The 20,879-nt window shown below is 35.7% G+C and overlaps 1 protein-coding gene across 6 annotated transcripts in view; it reads left to right on the forward strand.

The window, feature by feature from the left end:
* The window catches only part of LOC108760811 (latrophilin Cirl), a 355,183-nt gene that overhangs the window by 331,754 nt on the left and 2,550 nt on the right, over nt 1–20,879 (forward strand). For 2 of the 6 annotated variants that reach the window (XM_018507013.1, XM_018507014.1), the window contains exons 5-16: nt 1,036–1,219; nt 1,848–2,026; nt 2,747–3,388; nt 5,498–5,909; nt 6,463–6,688; nt 6,782–6,947; nt 7,059–7,273; nt 7,461–7,564; nt 8,819–8,863; nt 10,726–10,894; nt 11,917–12,138; nt 18,376–18,573. In XM_018507013.1, coding sequence (XP_018362515.1) covers nt 1,036–1,219; nt 1,848–2,026; nt 2,747–3,388; nt 5,498–5,909; nt 6,463–6,688; nt 6,782–6,947; nt 7,059–7,273; nt 7,461–7,564; nt 8,819–8,863; nt 10,726–10,894; nt 11,917–12,138; nt 18,376–18,573 — 2,762 coding nt within the window. Of the gene's footprint in view, nt 1–1,035; nt 1,220–1,847; nt 2,027–2,746; nt 3,389–5,497; nt 5,910–6,462; nt 6,689–6,781; nt 6,948–7,058; nt 7,274–7,460; nt 7,565–8,818; nt 8,864–10,725; nt 10,895–11,916; nt 12,323–18,375; nt 18,574–20,879 lie in introns of those variants that run through there. The other 4 variants (XM_018507018.1, XM_018507016.1, XM_018507015.1 and 1 more) reach the window with 4 other exon arrangements.

A 20,879-nucleotide genomic window follows, 5' to 3' on the forward strand; every position in this document is an offset into this window, starting at 1 on the left:
ACTCTCTCTCTCTCTCTCTCTCTCTCTCTCTCTCTCTCTATCTGTCGATAGAAAAAAATTGTAATATGATGGAGCAATTTAAACTTCGGATTCGATTTTAGAACGTCAAAATACGTATAAGAATATCATGGTCTAATCTTCAAATAAAAAAATTGTTTGTGCGCCTGTGTTATTTGTGCTTATATTTTTATTTTTTATTAAAAATTTTAATTTTAATAAAATTGCAAAGTTGTTATAATCTAAAAATTGTTATGTCTCTTTTGCATTATTTCTTTTTAAAAATCTTGTTTTTTACTATTTATATTTAATCAGAACATAAATTTAAATCTCCAAACTAGTTTAATCAATTAAGCGCATCAAATATTCTAATAAAATTTAAATATTGTTCAAATATTATTTATTATATGTATATTTAATGTTTTCGAAAGAAGATTTACTTAAGCGCTCTATCGAATAATTACGATTAACAAAAATCTGATATAAATCCGATACAGTGGATAAGCTCCTTCCAACGTAGCGAGCCAAGAAAAACAGAGATGAGAGTACCTCGGTATTTCCGAACCCCGGATATCTCATTCCCTTCGGTCTATCGGGAATATACGCAAAGTACAGACAGTTCGTTCAAACTCTATCGAATGATTAACAAGAGTCTAATATAAATTCGACGCGGTGGATAAACTTCCCATCATATCAATTTGAGGGGAAAAGGGAGAGAAATAGAGAGAGAGAGAGAGAGAGAGAGAGAGAGAGAGAGAGAGAGAGAGAGAGAGAGAGAGAGAGAGAGAGAGAGAGAGATGGGGAGTAAAAGAGAGAAGAGGGAACACTTCGATATTCCTGAGCTAAAGAGACCTCTCGAAAGCTTTAAATATTCCGCACCCCTGAAATCGCTTTCCTTCTTAATTATACTCAGTCTTTGAATCCAATAAGCTCGTAGACGAACTGCCTGATCCCCTTTCCTCTTCTGCTAAAGCTCCTTCCTAAAATACTGCCTGTTTTCCCGTCCTAATTAAAGCGATCTTGACGAAATATTCGCAGCGGCCACTACCACGACGACATCCCGGCCGAGTCCGCCGTGGTTCATAACTTCGCAACCGAGTGTCTGGAGCACCGCTAAGCCAACTGTCAGGCCTCCCTCGAGGATTACGACACCGGCGCAACAGCCACACCAGCAGCCACCAGCGCCGTCCACCCCAGCGATGCCGATAACAACGCCGGCGAGGTCAGTGGGCTACATAAACATAAAAGTCTGAAATATGTGACTCGATTAGTTAACCCCTCGGAGTTGACGCCAAAATCTGTAACACAGATTACTGACGTTGAGTTTGTAAGACCAATTTAATTTATGTTAGTTAAAAGGCACTAATTAAATTCAAAGAACCAAAGTGACATAACTCGTATGAAAAAGAAGAAATAATAAATATATTTTAATAAGAATAATTCAAATTTACAAACGTAACATAATGAAAATTAGTGTTTGACTCATATATTTTTGATAGAGATTTATAATTAAATAGATATCCAATAGATTCACCAGTTTTAGAAGATTAAAAGCCAAGTATTTCGGACTTTAATTTGAAATCAAATTTACATATTAAACATTGCTTAGTATAGTATTTATCATGCATACACATAAAAATATAACAGAACGAAAATGTCGGAACAAAAAGTTTTCCCACTGCATATTATTTTGCGCGTTGGCCATTAATTTCCTTCAATCACTGTCTGTATAACGAAAACAAATATTTTCCTTGACGTCATTAATTTCTATCAAGCATGATCTATATGGTCGTCACAAAGTTCGGTGTGTACGAGAACCATCGATAATAATGAGACCCTTCCATTTTCAGTTCTACGTCAACAAGATCCTCTGCTGACATCGAAGTCGATGAGGAAGATCAGGACCTAATACCTCCTGCGAATGGTTCTCCGGCGAATGGCCCGGCAATGCCGCCGATTATGTTTGAGACCACTCAAGCCACGACAACATCTACCTTCGCTCCTTGGAGAACCAGCCGAAGGACCACCGGTAAGATTTTCTCTTCTTCTGGGGTAACATTAGTTAACGTCATTATATAATAACATTAGATACGCCATTTGTAACCATTAACATTGATATCTCGATAGAACTGAACAATGCCATTTTGATGTTTGATATTTTTATAAAATCGTTTTACATATCTTCGAATATAGACAATTCTCAGAATCTAGAGATCCTCGGAAATTTCTTTGTCGGTAACCAATTAACCATTTACATGGAATAATCTTATATCGACAACAATAGCAACGTCTTTACACAATAACAATTAAGCTACAATATATCTGTCCCGGTTATGGATCTATGAATTGACTTTGAGGATAAGCCGCTCGTATCAGACAGCGCCTAAGCATAATAGATGATCAAAGCATTATAGCTATTGTGATGATAACAGTGCCTAAAGGCAGGTTGTCAATATCTGTTGTATTACAACTTTAGTTATTGTTTGCTTTTGTCATTGTACAATGAACACATTCTTGTTAGTAGTCTATAAACCGGCGAGTAAATAGCACACTTCTGGTTCGATCGCGACAAAGCATTAAGATCTCTTGGGGATAACTGAAATTCCGTTTTCGAGCGCCGTTGCACTCCGAACTGCGTCCCCGAGGACGCCGCGATGTCGGTATCGCATTAACGTCGAGCCGTTAACTGCAGTCGTTAGCTCAGGCGACCACTTAGGGTGATCATACTGATTGAACCATACTGTTACAGTACCCAGCACGCTGTACCCGGAGTCCACTTCGAACGGAAGCCCGTGGTATGACTACAGACAAGTGTGTCCTCCGGTAGTAGCCCGGAACCTGTCCTGGAATACGACCAGGGCTGGCGACGTGGCCGTACAAAGCTGCCCCGGCGGTGCCAATGGTCTGGCCAGATGGCGGTGTCTTGCCCGCGGAGAATCCGCCTTTTGGCATCGCGACAATCCAGATCTGAGCGAGTGTCGATCAGTCTGGTTGACCACCCTGGAAAACCGTGTGACGGACGGCGACGTGATTCTCGGTATCAGCAGGGAGCTGTCGCAAGTCACAAATAACAGCCGCGGTTTGTACGGTGGCGACATGATGATCACTACAAAGATCATCAAAAACATGGCCGAGAAAATGGCCCTGGACATTAAGACCTACCAAGATTCGAATCAGAGGGAGGTCAGCGTCACGGAGTTGCTCCAAGGCGTAGTGAGGACCGGTAGCAATCTGCTCGACAAGGCGCAAATGGCGTCCTGGAAGGATCTTAGTCATCAGGAACAGATGAGGGTCGCAACGTCGCTGCTGATCGGTCTCGAGGAGAACGCTTTCTTATTGGCCGACACGCTTCTGCAGGAGAAGACCATTATGCATGAAGGCAAAAACATATGTGAGTACTGCTAATGATGATTGGTAATTGCTACAGAACATTTTATCGGACTATGCATTTATTATATCCTTTACAAGCCACGTAAGGAGACATTAAGAACTTCAATATCCTCTCCATTAAGTTACTATCTTTGCTTGTAACCAATTGCCTAGATAATTACAGAACATAATGTCGAAATTATGTTAAGAACCTTATTTGCGATTTCCATTAATGTAAGATAGGATTTAGTTTAAAATTTTAACAAGAGAGAGAGAATATACTTTTTATTTATTTTATAACTTTCTGTTACATTGTACATTTAAAATATGAAAGAAAGAAAGTAAATTATTATACCAAAGGAAATTGTGACGCAGATATAGGCAAAATACGTTTCAAAAATTTATAAATTTTCTTGATCTTCAAAACATAATTTATGATATTAATTTGTAAATTGATATAATTTGTTATTAATAAAATTCCAATTTACATTCCTTTTGAAAAACAATCTAGAATTCGTGACATTGGAGTTACGTAACACGGTAACTAGAATCGTCTTTCCTCCGGGATAACTATTTTCATTTCAGCGTTCCGAAAGTCACGGACGCACGTTGCATTCGCCTTCGGCGTACGTTGCAAACGATCGAATGATTTATATCCCTCGCGCATCCAACACCCGGTAATCTCCGGTATAGATAAAATACAGATCCGAATCCATCGTAATTCTCCGGTACCCGCCCGGATTACGTTATAATCCAGACGAGTATGGCGCGGGCGCATGCTATTATTATTACAAAACGACGATGGAATTACGAGCAACTTGATTTACTTCCCGGAAGTGCGTCGCGGCTTGATTGAGCCGCTGTGTACGTGCATCATCAGATGCATGCTTGATAAACTGCATAACAGCGGAGAGCAAAAAGCGTCAGAGGAAAGAAGGGGAGGGGCAGTTGATGAGCGACAGCCGGTCGGACGCTGTGTTGTAACGTCCTCCTTTCCAGAAGAAATATCGAAACCGCATTAAGTCCTTCTTCCTGGCAACGCCACTGATTGATACCGCGATCAATTCTTAATCCCTCCTTTCGCGGCAAATTACACAGTGTGTTAAGACCACTCCAAATCCAAGTGTGTAATAACTTTATACGTGAGTGTGAGTGATTCAGTTTTTCGTGTAAAAGTTACTATACTACGTTTAAATATAAATCCATTTTTGTATGCATTTTTGTATTATTTTTATACAGAAAACTGAATCACGCTCAAATAGGTACAAAGTCATTTATTATACACTTAGATTTGCAGTGTATTATTCTTTCTTGCAATAAATAAATCTCTTGGCAAATTTGAAGTAACTGAGTTTTTTTAAAATGAATTTTAAACAACATGATTAAACAAAACTTTTATTAAATTACTCTTTTTAATTTTATTTAATTACGTAGATAACAAACAAAAAAATAAAAATTACTTTTTCCTATCGCGTAGTTTCCAATATTTATGATATAGCATGCGTAGTTGCGCAGAAATATTATATTTTTTTAATTAATGATGTTATGTAATGGCTGTTACTTTATATTTTTAAAAATTATATTTCAAAGTTACAAAATTTTATGTATAACTTTATTTATAAATAATGAAATGTGTTTCGATTTCTATCGTTATTTTTATATCTCTATATATTAAGCTAGCAGGACCTATTTAGCAAAATTAAATTGGATCTGTGAAAATATTTAGTATTTCTTTGTATTAAGCTATACTATACCAATAAAAAGTTTGTATTTCGTGTTGTTTTGAGAAAAAAAAACATGCCGTTGCAAGTTTAATATTAAGCTTAGTAGAGAGTCACATAGAAAAGGAAAAAGAAAACAAAAGTAGAAATACGAAGAATTGATTTTGTATAATTTGTATGATTAGAAAACAATTGATCTATTGATCCATTCCTCACGAAACAATTTCCAATTTCGGTGTTCTTAAAATAAATGTTCGTTGTATAAAGTTTAATAATTACTATTTTATAGTAAATTAATTCGTATTTTCCGTGAATTCATGGTTAGAATTCTCATGGAACTCGTTAAACGCGCCAAGGAAAAGATATCACTTACTCGCTTAATTATAATCGCGTGCGTGTCTTCATCACAGTGATGGAAGTTCGCGTACTGGACGCGCGCAACATCGGCAACGAGCTGGAAGTTTTCCCGAGCGAAGCCGCCCAGCAAAGGTGGACCGTCTCGAACGATCGCGTGGAACTTACCAGGGGCGCTTTACTGGACAACAGCGAAGCCGGTATCGTCCGGCTAGTCTTCATGGCCTTTGACAGACTCGAGGAGATACTACAGCCGCAAGCGGAGCCGCCGTCCGTCGTCATGAACGACGATCCCCAGCCACTGCCGCGGAGGAACACCACCCGTCTTCTCAACAGCAAAGTTATCTCGGCGTCCTTGGGAAAAGGCCGGCACATACAGCTCTCGGAACCCGTTCGAGTGTATTTCAGACATCTGGCGGTCGAGAACGTCACCAACCCCACTTGCGTCTTCTGGGATTACATCTTGAGGTAATTTCGCCTTCGCCCGATCCTATTTCCACTTTGTACAATACTAAAAGTGCTGAGCAGTCTTTCTCTTATTTCTTCATTTTCAATTTTCTCTTCCTGTGTTTCCACTGAACTGTATACAACACTTGCAACAACTCGCGGAAATAGGAAGTATATTCGTTATTATATTTAATCCCCGTGCAGTATTTTTCCTTAAAACGTAATTATAGAGATTCGATATCCTATACAAATTCGGTATTCAATAAAAAGATTTATTTAAAGCTGATACATTTCAGAATAAGATTTTTTAATTTTTATTCTGGTAATGTAATTTTTAATTTTTAATATTACATAATTTTTTTATTAATTTTTTATGAAAAGAACATACATACATATATATGATATGTACATATATCATGGATTTAAGAATTATAGATAAATATTCTATATATATATGAACACAGCCAACCAAATTGAAACTATCCTCGCGCAGTTTTTGACGCTTTCCGATGGAAAAGTAACAATACACGAACAACGACTATCTACTCTACACGCGATACCTTATTTCCCACAGCGCTTGGTCGGACGAGGGATGCCAGATACAAAAGACCAACGAGACTCACACCGTGTGCGAATGCAATCACCTGACGAACTTCGCCGTGCTGATGGACGTGCACGCCGTCAGGCTGGACATCGCCCATCAGGTTGCCCTGCAGATCATCACGTATATAGGCTGCATCATTTCCGTCGTCTGCCTCGTCCTGGCCATTCTCACGTTTCAATTATTTCGCGGACTGAAGGTAATGTATATAACTGCGCGAGCGCCGATCGATCGGCATTCAATCGCGGCGAGATGGAATTTTTTGTCACTCTCCCTGATCCCTGATTTGCAGTCGGACAGAACGACGATCCACAAGAATCTCTGCGTGTGCCTGCTGATTGCCGAAGTACTTTTCGTTTGCGGTATCGGCCAAACTAATCAGAGAATCGTTTGCGGCATCGTGGCTGGCTTATTGCACTTTTTCTTCTTGTGCGCATTTGCCTGGATGTTCCTCGAAGGTAATTCAGCCAGCCTCTTATTTACATTATAATATGAAATATTTTATTATTTTATTTATATAATCTATATATATATATATTTTGTATATTGATTTTGGTATTACGTTACAGGATTCCAATTATATGTGATGCTGATTGAGGTATTTGAAGCGGAAAAATCGCGGCTTCGGTGGTATTATTTGGTCGCGTACGGCGCACCGCTGTTGGTCGTAGCAATTTCGTGCATAATCGATCCACTCAGCTACGGTACCGATCGGTACTGTTGGCTGCGCGCAGATAATTATTTCATCTTCAGCTTCGTCGGACCTGTGATACTCGTTATACTGGTAATTGACCGATACATTATCGACTAACTGAACAATCTACTAGGAAAACATCATTGTACGAGTGTTGGCGATATAAGATACTCGTTATCATTCGCATTACGTATCTTAACGTGATGACTTTTTTCTTTTTCAATTTTATAACACTAATGTTTAAGACGTCGATTGATTTTAATGTCATCTTTTACAGGCAAATCTGGTATTTCTATCGATGGCAATCTATATGATGTGCCGGCATGCGAACACCACCGTGGCTATGAAAAGCAAGGAGCATTCCCGATTGGCTAGCGCAAGGTAAGCACGGTGATCCTTAGTAGCCCGTTTTTTTATTTTTTTTTTATTTTTTTTTTAGTAAAGTATTATAAACTGCAAACTGTATATACCGTGTATCAGTCGAGTGCGTCCGTTGTCCGTCACATTCGAGATTTAACCCTCCCATCGAAGAGTAGCAATCGAGATGTTTGTTTGGTGCTTTCGGTTTACACGTTCGCAAGCTTTACTTGCTTAAAGAGATCTCCCGAACGCGGATCTTGTTGTCACGCATCTTTTGGCGGCCATGCTGATTTTTTGGTTTTGGTTTTGTTGAGTCCTATGTTTGGAATGACCGCAGATTTCGTTCGTTCGACACACCACTGTATTGCTGTGATACTTAGGATATACATGAGTATATCGTTCGATTACACAAATTGTCGTAAATATATGCAGGGAGCGCTATTCTAAGTCTTTAAAAAAACACTATCGAAATATTTTTTTATATTTCTTTTTTATTTGCAATTCATCGTTCTGTAAATTCGTAAATTATTTGTTTTGTAAGGATTTTGAGTTTTATTTCATTTTTTTTAGAAATTCTACGTTTTGTGATCAAATAATGCTAAATATCACCGAAAAATATTTTGAGTAAATTTTAATAATTTAAATTGTTTCGAAAATGATGTAAAACGCGAAATTTTTCGAACTGTTAGATATCAGATTATTGTTATTATTTCATAGATTTTGAATTTTTAAGGTTATTGTTCTGTGAATTGTTAACTTTATAGATAACTTTATAGATAAAATATAGAATGTGTAGAAATATTAATTTATTTAGCGTTTTTTGAAAACACCCTGTATATTGTCTTATTTAATTTAAGGATTTTGTAAATGGAGGTATAGTCAGTAATTTGGGTGAAATTATTATTTAAAAAAGTAAGTCTCTATATTTTTATAAAATCGTGGAAATACGTAAATAATTTGGTGATGGTAATGAAAAATTTGTTGCAATCCCGATTCGGATTATTGATAATATCTTTCGCGATGACTGGTGTTTAAATATTTCCTTGTTTACATAACTAATTGTCAACTATTTCACTTGCGAAAACGCCGTGCTTTTACGTACTCGGCAATAAGTAATGCGAATCGAGCATTGCAAATCAGAGAATAAGCTATAATCAATTAATGGTGCCGGAACAATCACCTAACTGTTGTCTTGTTTCATTTTTGTATTAAATCTTCTACCCACTTCTGTCTACACTGTTCTACATTCTTCTGCATGGCGTGGTTGGTTGGTAGTGGAAAGGAAGAGAATGCTCTTCCCAACAAATTGCAAGCGCACTTGTAAGATATTTACCATTTTTATTATTACTCACCAGTCATATCGTTAACGTCATCATTAATCGCCATCTCGCTCGTCTCATTTGATCATCCCAGTTTTTTTTTAGTTTATTTCATTTCAATTAAGCTGTCCAAGTATCATTACACTGATTTTGTGAACGTAGCTGTAGACTTTAGTCTCTCTCACATCATACATCAAAACACTCGCCACCACATAATATCGCAACACTCATAGGAAACGTGATTTAAAACGCCAGTGCAGCGTTTGTGTGCATATTGTAACTAATACATTGATTGAAGGAATAAATATGTGAGCGCGAAGAATTTTATAATTTATAATTTACGAATTTTTGAGTAATACAATAAAATGATTTAATTTTACAAATAAGTTTTTATAAAGCCTGAATTTTAATTTCACACAATATATACTATTCTAGAATTAGTTTGTTATAATAAAAAGAACAATTTTATCTGTGTAAGAATTAAATGTCCAAAAATTATGACCGTATACATTTTTATTCCTTCAGGTAATTAATTATTAAAACAGTGTCTCTATTTAATAATTTGTAAATCTCTGACAGTATTTCAATCGTGCTTACCGCTTATTTATGTCGCAAAAATAATGTTATATTTTTGTAATTATCATTGATAATACGATATGTGTCACAATTAATTTTATTATTTATTTCAGTGATAAATAATTTAATTTCTTTTCTTGAATAAAGTCATTTTGGCAAAGATAATTCACATTTCTAGTATTTTTTAATTATCTCTTACAACAATATTGTAAAATTTTTGTGTAAATGTATGATGTTTTCATAATAATTGCGATATATATATATATGTATATGTATAATAACTACAACACTTGTTATATATTTATCATGGCACTTGCATTTCCTGTGAGTAGACACGATAATTCACTGCATGTAGTATTCTCCTTAGTTTCGGGTATTACGCCTGATTTACAAGTAGATAGACGTGAAAGTACTGTAGAGATATATCCGCCTACCTATATATCGCCACACGTTCTAATCATAACGGTTTAGATAAAATTCTGCGATTCTGGCGACGCTCAAAGTGGCGCGTTCGCATTACTTGCAAAAATAAATACTCCGATTTTCAGCATAATGTCGCAATGTTTAAATATCACTTTCGACGAATCCTCGCGTGTCTCACGATGTTACGTGACAGTCGCACTATTTTTTTCTCTTCAACATCGTAATACTAATGTCAAGCATTAAAACATAAACCATATTTTATGATCGACTGAGGAAACCTGGGATCGATCGGCTGCAATTATCCTTATATTTTCTATGAGTGACAAATAATTCAGAAAAGAGAATGAAAATTACTGCTATTTAAAATGAAATAAATGAAGTTTTTTTTCCTTATAAATTTTTTTTCATGTATTTGAATTTTCCAAATTTAGTGGATTGCGACGTTACAACTTGCAATCAATTAGCGATGAATTATAACAAATACAGTGTCACAAGATTGTAGCGAAAAATTGGAAATCTATAAAGTTATCATGTTTGTATTAATGATATTTTCTTCGCTTGTCCTTCGAGCTGCAGAAAATATCCTTTTATTTTTATCAAAGACTATCGAATCCACGTGTCTCAGTTTAAGTTTTTTATTAACTCGCTGAAGTGAAGTGAACTTAAATAGCTTAATCAATCCGAGGTTTTCCCAAAATGACGCTTTATGAGATTTCATTTCTTTTGCGAAAATCATGTTCCATCGGAGTGTTCACGCGACAATATGTTGGTCCCCTTTAAGCGCCGCCATCGCGATTTGTATTGTACAAGAGAAACTTGGCTGGCTGTTCTCCTGTAATTTATTATTCTGTATCTTCTGATCAGGGCCTGGCTGCGGGGCGCTATCGTGCTGGTGTTTCTACTAGGTCTGACCTGGACGTTCGGGCTTCTCTACTTAAACCAAGAATCCGTCGTGATGGCGTACATCTTCACCGTATTGAATAGTCTCCAGGGGCTGTTTATCTTTGTGTTCCATTGCGTACAGAACGAGAAGGTAAGGGAATACGTCGGGGCACAGAAGTCCGCCTTGATTTAGACTATTCTGGCAACATCGCCGGATGTTCCCGGAGAGAGAGATACAAACAGCAAAATCCGAAATTGTTCGTGAAATATGTAACAATTTTTACTTAAGAGTGATACCGCGTAATTTTTTATAAGAATAATTTTGCATCGATACGCTTCCCGTAAAACCTAATCAATCCTATTACGTATTTTTTTTACAAATGATTTGTAATAAAATGTTACATTGTTGTTTATAAAACTATGTAAACTTTATATTTTTTTAGAATGAGATTATGCAATGAGTTGTGATATTTTTTTTATAAATCATTCTCATTTGTGTATTAATTTTTATATTAACTTAAAATTCGAAGAATTTTCTAGTGCTTAAGTTTAATATGTCGATCACGATTGATATTAATTAAGATTACTTAACGATAATCATGTTAGCATCGTATTGTTTTGCTCATGAAAATCAGAACATGGAGATGATTTGTCTAATGAAGCGCTGTACAATAAAGTCTAATAAAGCGCAATACAAGTTACTGGCTTTTACTTCGCGTATTTTTGTCACCCGTAGTAGGCTCATTATAATTTTTTCAAGAATTTGAGAACTTTTTTTTGTTATTATCGCGAGAAGCACCGATATTATTTTCATTTCTAGTTAAACCGGCACTATAATTTCGAGCCTGCGAACTTAGATCGCACATTTTCACAAATAACCGCAGACGGCTTCCTGAATTTTGCCTAAAGATGACAAAAGGACGTAAACTGAATAAAATCTAAAAAAGCATAATTCTTTCTTTATTTTACTAATGATATTTTACTAAATTTTAGTCGCGTACCATGGCTATTTCGTCACGAGGCCGTCTGCAGCCTGCGGTCTGCAGTGTCCATGTATCACTCGCAGAGATGCACATAACGCATCTGCACGTTGTCTCGCACAAGCCTTTAGTTCTTTCTCGCACCGTTAAACTCGTTTCGTTGGGTCGGGCGGGCTCTGCTTCGCTCTTACAGGTGAGGAAGGAGTACCGAAAGTTCGTGCGTCGTCATTCTTGGTTGCCGAAGTGCCTAAGGTGCTCGAAGACTGTGACAGGCGGCTCGGCCGGCTCCACCGGCGGCAGCGGCGGCACCGGCGGCGCCAACGGCGGCAAGGACTTCGCCTCGCATAACACCTCGTCGAACCCCTCGGCTCCTACCACTGACAGCTCCGGACTGTCGCCTCATGCAGCCACCAATGTGGGTACCAACGCCGGCGCCACGTCACCGCCGAACAATCACAACAACCTGACCACCACCTGTAACAATACGAATCTTTCGATAAACGTGAACCTGAACAATTTGTCGCTGAGGTCGCCGGTCGGGGCACACCAGATGCACATGATGGCACCTAGCAACCACAATAGGCATCCCGCTCAGCAAGGTATCCAAACGCCGCTTATACACCAAACCGAGACACACGGATAACGAAGCGAAATAGAGTGATCGCCCTGCGGGATCACAGTGATCGATTACTTATGAAAATCGAGGTCTATTAGTCCCATGTGTTCGCAACTTTTGCAGACGCTACGTCGTTTTGATCAAATTGACTCTTGACATTTCCTTTTACTTCGCTTAATATATATGCAAACTGGTAGTATGATATAGACTGACGTAGTATTTGTAAAAATTAGAACATATTTATTTTCATAAAAATATTGGTTACTGTGTTTTATCCATGGCATAATCGAAAGACTGGAATTGTAGGAGTCCGAAAGCGGAACGTGCGTCTTTCTCCTCCACTCTCACTTTTTTTATAGTACAGCAATGACGGTGCAATACTTGATCAATCTTTGAAGTACGTCAATTAAAATCTAACGTTTTCTGACATTGTATACACAAGTCAGACTAGCATATGTAATAATTTGTACATGATCTCATAGGATCAAAATAATTTCTGAGTATCGATAAATTGCATTTCTCTCTCTATTTCTGACTTTTTTCTATATATTCTTTTCTCGCTTTCCTTTTAGTATGATTATGAGTAACACAAGTATGATCCGTCTATAATTAATTATTATCGTTCACTTTTTGCCTGTCGCTCAGAACTCAGCCTGCCTTCCTTTAAACTTGCCCCTTCATAATTGAAAGGTTGCTACGGTTAATTGTCTCTCAGCGTGAATTACAGTTTCTGTCTGTCTCTCTCGATCCTTTCAGCGTGTGTAAATAGATTTTAGTTCGTCACGCATTTAACGCTAAATGTAGTTACTTGGTTCCCGATTTCACGCTTATGATGTATTATGTATTAGGTTTAACAATCCAACAGAATTTAAATTGAAGCGTAACGCTTCATTAATTTTTCTCTTTTCTTAATATATTATATTAAATTAGTTGCAAGATGTATGTAAAATAGACGGTCCTGCTAGTATATTTGATTATTTTTACAGATAAAGCTTAGTATATGCTTATAGATTTTTCACTTAGAAATTATTTGTAATCGTAAACTTTCTAATAAATATTCACTTTTACTTAAAAATTTTTTAATTTATATATAAAGTTAATTTGCCATGATTGTAATTTTACAGTTAATAATTTTATTCTTTAAAAATAATTTTTGTATATTATAGAAATTAATTTACAGAGATTTAGATTTTCTTTATGTCAGATTATTACGTTTTGAAGCGTGTATTTCTAAATAATGTTTAATAAGTGTACATTCGGCTTTAACGCTCGAAACCGACATGAACCTGAAAGCTTTTTTGGTGTTATCAGCAAGTCACTTCAAAAACTGACTCGCAAAACGGCGAACTAAAAGGCATTTAACGAACCGTTCAGCTCTTTCGACCCTGTCGCGTTCAGAGAGTCGAAGAGAATTGGCCGACAAAAATAGAGTGAGAAGGAGAGGGAGAAAGAGAGAAAGAGAGAGAGACAGAGAAACTAGCGAAACAAAAAATGTATTCGGGAGAGAGATTGTTGAATGTGCTCGTGTATACTGTTATAGGATAGTTTGTAGGAAAACGTCAGTCAGAGAAAAACACACTAATGTTAAAAATGATTGAAAATAAACAAATTTCGAAAATATGAAAATATAAATTTAAGTATAAACTCTTTTCATATATATTTTTACGTTTTTAATATTATTTTAAAATTAGAATTTCTTTATAGCATTCTATTTGCAATGTAGAATACATTTCGATACAATATATATATTCTTTAATTTCTAAATTAAATTATTTCATATTTAAACTAATATCTATATATTTAAATTTTAACAAAGAAGTGATAAGTTTGAGATTTGATAAAATTTGTAAAGTTTTTTCCTTTTTTTAATTATGTAATTTTATAAACTGAGATATTTTTTTGGCATTAAATTTTCCTCATAAGTTATTTCACATAATAACTTTCATGTTAAAATTCTTGAAATAAGCCATTTTGTACATTTCGTACACATTATTTTGTGCTCGTTAAAGGAATAAATAAGATTCGGTTCTTTTTCTTGAGCTCAATTTAATTCAAGCACCTTGTTAATACGACCTGTTATACTTCCAATTGAGAAAATGTCTCTCGTCTGGCGTTCATTACTTAAAATATCAAGATTTTTCGAGGATTTTGAATACCAAATTATTTCAAGTAACAGCTCGAATAAAAGTATCGCTTATTAGCTTAATTAATCTTGAATTGTCCAGAAACGTATAAATATATTTGTTATATTTATCATTATTACATTGATCAGAAAAGATTCGAGTCAGACTAATAACGAGAAAAACATTTCCATATTTTTATTTTCAATAATTAAATTATTTTTATTTTTTAAAGCTTGTAATGTGTGTTATAGTCTTTACAATTAAGTATCATTCTATTTAGTGATTCCAGTTTTACTTCTCATAAAGCTAGTTGAAATAATTCTTTTGTAAAGAATTTTTAAAATTAAGGAATCTTAGAAACGAATATATATTTCTCTTTTTAGCAAATAAATTCGACTGAAGAGATGTCGCTTCCAGATTATCGATTCGATAATGACTCGACGTCCCCATTTTGTAAATAACGCGCGGGAGGCAGGCACAGCACGAACATTCGAATTCGCACTCTCGCGAGCACGCTCGCCCGCAAGACTTCCTACTAACAGTGGTGATTTCCGTGCTTCTTATCTGGCTTCGGGGTTTGGTGTAATGCGGTTGCTGGCTACTTTGTACCCTCTTATGCCCCGGCCCGCTCCCTTTCTCACTACGAAGAGCGCGATTTCGCGCGATTCATCGTTTATTTCAGACCTTCCGGATCATCAATGAAATCTGTGATCAGATAAAAGGCAGTAAGTGATATAATTTTACCGAAACAAGTATTTTACACAGGCATTTGTATAGCTGCAGTTGAAATAATATGGTAAGTCAAATTAAATAATAGATAGTTTAATATTAGTAAATTGAATTTTTATACCGAATGACGTGACAAGTATTTTTTTTTATATATATATTATATATTATATATATATATATAACTTTTAATTTAATTATAAAAACATGCTAACAAAATAATTATAGTATGATGAAAAGAGCTGAAAAAATATAAATTTGACTTGTCAGTTACTGCCTTTTTTCTAATCACAGTAGAAATAATTTCGGTGGAATAATCGTAATATCAGATACACTCGTGCAATCATGATTTACGATTACCCTCGTAATTGTGTCTCCTTTATATTGCCTTCTGTCTCTAACCTTTTGCTTATATTTGATATATTTAGACGAGTTTGATTTGATCAGCAAGATGGTGATACACATACACACACTCGTTTACTACAGTTACAATGTTGAAGCAAATTACTGTGATAATTAATTTTATTTATATTGCTTATAGTTTTAAGAAAATTATTCCATCAATTTATTATAAATTTTTCATTTAAAGTATCATATATATATTATATTTTTATAAATATTTTTTTTTATGGCAGAGATGTAATTTTTTTTCTGCACAATTAAAAAATTCGTAGAAGATAATTTAGAATATGAAAAGTTGAGAAAAGTAAAAATTAAAATAATCAGAGACTGTTGATATTTGTCGCGACAACCTTGTATAAAAACTTACTTTAATTTTAGTAATTATCTATGCTACCTTATTCGCATTGTCAACCAGATTGTTCACGACGAAGGAATTTAAACAAACGAACTTCCGTCGACGATGGGGAAGGTATACGTTTAGAAAGATTCGTAATGTACTAGTGGACTTAATTCTAACTAGACACGCGAACGGCGGAGTACGAAGGGATGCACTCTATGCAAGCACTTACACATCGCATTTCACGTCTATTTGTTCTCTTGCACTTCATAGCACTTCCGTATTCCGCCTGAACGCGCTTCGAGTAATTAAGTGGTTTTTTACCTCCCATGAACAGGCGATCGATGGAAAACGTTTTCTTGAAAATGTGAATGCTCACGCATAACGATTATTGTGTTGCACCTGCAACATGCAACTGTTGGCGCAAACTTTTTTGCGTTTTCCGTCGAACTTGCCGAAGTGTTTTACATGCTGAGAATCATATGTTTAACCCTTTACACTTGTCGTACCGATTGATTGACAGACCGTTAAGAAATTATATTTATTATTGCATTTATATATCGATTTAATAACAGAGCAACATCGTTCTGCAGTTTGTTAAAAAAAGAAAAATTTATTAAAATAGATTAATTTTGTTATTACAAAATATTAGCTTTTTATTTATGTATTATTAAAAAGCAATGTTCTGAAGGTTAAGCTATAAATTTAATTAATCTCGTACAAATTTTATAAAAATTAGATTTAATAATTGTGATAATAATGAAAACAAGAAAGAACGGTAATCGGATTTGTGCTTCAAGTGTGAAGGATTAAAGGCGCTCAAATGCTCGCTCAGGCACTCACCCACACGATCAGTCATTTAATGGAAAATGAAGGGAAAAAAAAAGAAAGGTACAGGCGAGGAAAATCCGCGTGAACCAATCCGTTACATCTGTCACACCTTCACCGCATCACACATGCTCATTCACCGGCCACTTTCGCTCTTTCTCTTTCTCTCTCTTTATTCCTTATCTGTTGGATGCGTTTTGCTGATTATTGTCAGTCCGCATATTCACACGATGAGATGAAGTAGATTACACAAAGACTATTCTCAAACAATAGGGATTAGTTTGTCGTCGAAAACCTTCATCCACAATCATATGTTGGATTTAAAAAATTCAGTATAAAACAATCTTAATTTATTATCTATCTCTCTCGAATTAATTGTTGAAATTAAAATGTCAGATAATTTAATTCCTTGTGTGAAGAACTTCTTTGACTTTTTTGTCGTTTTCTTTGCATTACGAAGAGTCATTCAAACGAAAGATATCGTGCAGCGCTCTTTTTCGACTTGTGTCAGAACTGCAGGTCGTAGGTTTTGTTCGGACCGGAAGTCCGGCTGTAGCCATCGCGTGACCCGTCCCTATAGAATCTCGAAACAGGTGCAATCACATGTCGTTCTTGCGCAACAAACTCTCGTTCGCTGAAGGGAAGGAGGTTGCGATGTGTCCAAGGAAAAGCCTTTAGCGTGCGTGCCGACGTCGCGTATCTCAGAGCGCTACGTCGTAGATTTGCTCCTGCACGAGTTAAATCCGTTCCGCTTCCGGTACCGCACGTCGCGCGAGATACCGCTGGATGTATCCATATCTCCCTTGTGTCTGCTCGTGTCGCGCGAAATCTACGCGCCGCTTCTCCCCGTATGCACACAATTATGTATCCTAATTGGTGCACGAGGTCTCTTTTGTCCCGTTGCTTCATCGATCGAGGAGCTTAAGGTGTTTCCGGCTTAATTTCTACTTGTACTACGTGTACGATGTATTTATGGACAAGAATAGCAGTATTTTTTGTTAATAAATACTTTGTTAGCGTTAAATATCATTTTTTTAACTTTCTTAATCATTAATGTGTATTAATCTCGGTATTTCATATTTCGATAACTGTGAAGATTAAATCGATATTCTTTTCTACCTAAAATATAAGAAATAAATCAAATTTATTTGTTAATTAAAGAAATTTAAATTTCCGATAATGAATATTGCTTTGATTAGAATTCACAGAATTGAAACAGTCAAAACAAACAATATAGGAGATATAAATTCTGTTCAAGTTCTCTCAAAGAAATAGCAAATTCTTCAATTCTTCAATCCACAGTTTCTACATCGTAATACATTCATCCTTCCTTTTCTACAATTCTAGTGAAGTGAAACCTTTCTTAAAATCAGTGCGATTTTTAGCTTAGAAACGCTTCATTTACTGACACGAATCATTGAATCTACGTAAATATTTTGATCATTTAGAGTAATGCGTCGATCTTTTCGGTCGATGATGATCGCATGGAATAATTATTCAGAGAGCAGTCCATCCATTCCTACACGTATACACTAAATCATTAGCAACACTAACAAGGCTGGCCCTGCCCATCAGTAAACGAAGGGTTAAGGGGGAACGGCGGATTGGTTGCTTTTGCAGTACTTGGTATCCGGTCGAAGCTGGGCGATAGTCGATAGGCAGCCGGCAGTAACGGTGCCAGGTGAACCCGCCTCGACCGAGGCTCACATCGTGGCCACCCTGCCGTACGCACGTCACGCCTTCTTACCCTCAGCTCCCAATATCCCCAAATCTGCCACCGCCACTTGGGGCCACCTTAACAAAAACCTCATGTGGAAGGTAACTAATTCACCGCTAAATTCGCTCGCTGTGTTTCTCAACCTCGGGGGCGGCTCTATCGTAAGACGAACTTTGCGATCGTTTAAACTTGTATACATCCGTTACGTCTTGGCAAAAGGTATAAAATACATTTTATTTAACGCTCAAAGATTAATAGCTTATATTTGTACCATATTTAAATATTTTAAAATTTGTATAATTTAGTCAATCTAATGTAAAATTTACTTTAATCGTTTTAAATAGTAATCTTCTTGAATAATATATACAAAAGTAACAGCATCGCACTACGGCGTTCCGAAATTGTAGCTTCATATATTTGCGAACATCTCACTGATATTATAGTCCGTATGTTTGTAAGGATTTCCTAAACCGCTGCTTCGGCATTGATAATATTCTAAGTAGATAATATTCTAAGTAAGTATCTTCACGTCAGCAAGCAGTTTGCATTTACAAGACCCCCAATTATGGTCTTTGTATTTGCAAGGATCTTGCATTTGTGAGAAGTGCCCTAATCGAGTACATAATCCATGCGTTTACAAATACCTCGAAAACCGCTATTCTCGTATCTGCGAGTATGTAGCTGTCTCTTGCGAGAATCATGCTAATTATCGCCTTGATATTTCCGGAAATATTAAGATTTCAATAAAAATATTTGCTGTAAAAGTCTTGCTTATTAAGTATAATACTTTTGCCAAAAGTTTCGCTAAAATTAGAGCCGTCTCCAGTTCACCTATGTCTTTTGGTCTCTCTCTTTTATTTCTGCATGGTGTGCGGTATTACTTTTCACTCATGCACAGCATCTAGTCACCCTTTCGCATCCTAGGAGTGAACCTGATCCGAATATTGAGCATGGCGATGCGGATACACTTTGTTGACGTGTAAAGTGAGATTATTTTTCATGTTTGCGACATAGCTTGTGCTATAAACCTCCGTCTGCACTCTTCCCTCAATCTTTTTCTGTTAACACACCAATGAAATTGAAACAAACGATAAAAACAGATCTTTTGTCTAAATATGAGTCATTAGTCCTTTCACTTTTGAGTTGTAGAATGATGTCTGTTTCAATATCAAGATGTGGATTACACATTTCGAAAGAAGAATTACATTTGCTATCATGATACCTATATAAAAAAGATTTATTTTTTTCGTTTATTTGTTAATATGCAAATATAATGGAATGATATCACATAAATTATTGAAACATAAATCAATTCCTTTATCTGTGTAGAGGGAAAGAGGGGCTTAATTAATGACATATATTTATTAAGATTTTTTCTCATACTTGAACTTTTTTTTTAATGCAGTAAGTATTATATGAGGGATTCTCAAAAAATAGGAATTATTTGATAGATTGATTTTATTCACATATTTTTTCATTGAATTATGATATGTAAAATAAGCTTAAAATATTTTCTAAAATATGTTAGTTTTGTTACAAAAGCAGCCAGACAAATAAATAATATGATGGCAATATAATAATAAAAATTAATAATAATATGATTATATTATGATAATGTTAAATAATACAATATGTAATCTTTATATATGAAAATACAGTAGACATAAACATTTTTTATCTTTAGGTACAACTCTTAGTTTCCTCATACTTTTGTGTAAATCTTTTTTGACAGAGGAAACCAGGGAATTGAAAATTTTGAGATTAAATGTGAATAATTGATCTAAACTAGATTAATATTTCATTTTAATATTAAAAAGCAAATTGAATACCAAGAAAAATATTCATATTACATTAAAGAACCTTAATAAAAATAATAGATTTGAAATATATAATAAATACCGGGGGGGGGGGGGAAAAAAAGGGGGGGGGGGGGATATAATTATATCAGCATTTATTGATTGCCTATATAGATACAATTATAATTTTTCTCTGTGATGAAAATCGGATATATTTTAACATATTTAAATGTATTCAAAAAGTGTGGGACACAGAAATTCTAATTTTTTGAGAATCGCTCATATCTCTTTTTATATACTTTTACTTTTAATGACGCTCGTTAAGTTATCCCGGTATAGCAAAACTTTGGTGATTGATGAGCGTTGGCTAAAGTAAAAGCAGAAGAGACGGAGATGTTGTGGAATAAGCCACGTCGCTCTTCCGGTACCTGCCCCTGTCCCTTTCTCTTTTTTTCTTATTCTAATGCGCGCGGGAACAAATGCGAATACACGGTTATGACGTTTTATATCAGAACACAGTGCTCCATTTATCCTGTCATGAATTGTGTGTAGCTCATCTTGTGTGCCTTGGTTTACGTTGTGTATTATTTTTTTTTTTTGGCTGCACAATG

Source organism: Trachymyrmex cornetzi, unplaced genomic scaffold (genome assembly GCF_001594075.2).
Source record: "Trachymyrmex cornetzi isolate Tcor2-1 unplaced genomic scaffold, Tcor1.1 scaffold23, whole genome shotgun sequence".
Taxonomy (NCBI): domain Eukaryota; kingdom Metazoa; phylum Arthropoda; class Insecta; order Hymenoptera; family Formicidae; genus Trachymyrmex; species Trachymyrmex cornetzi.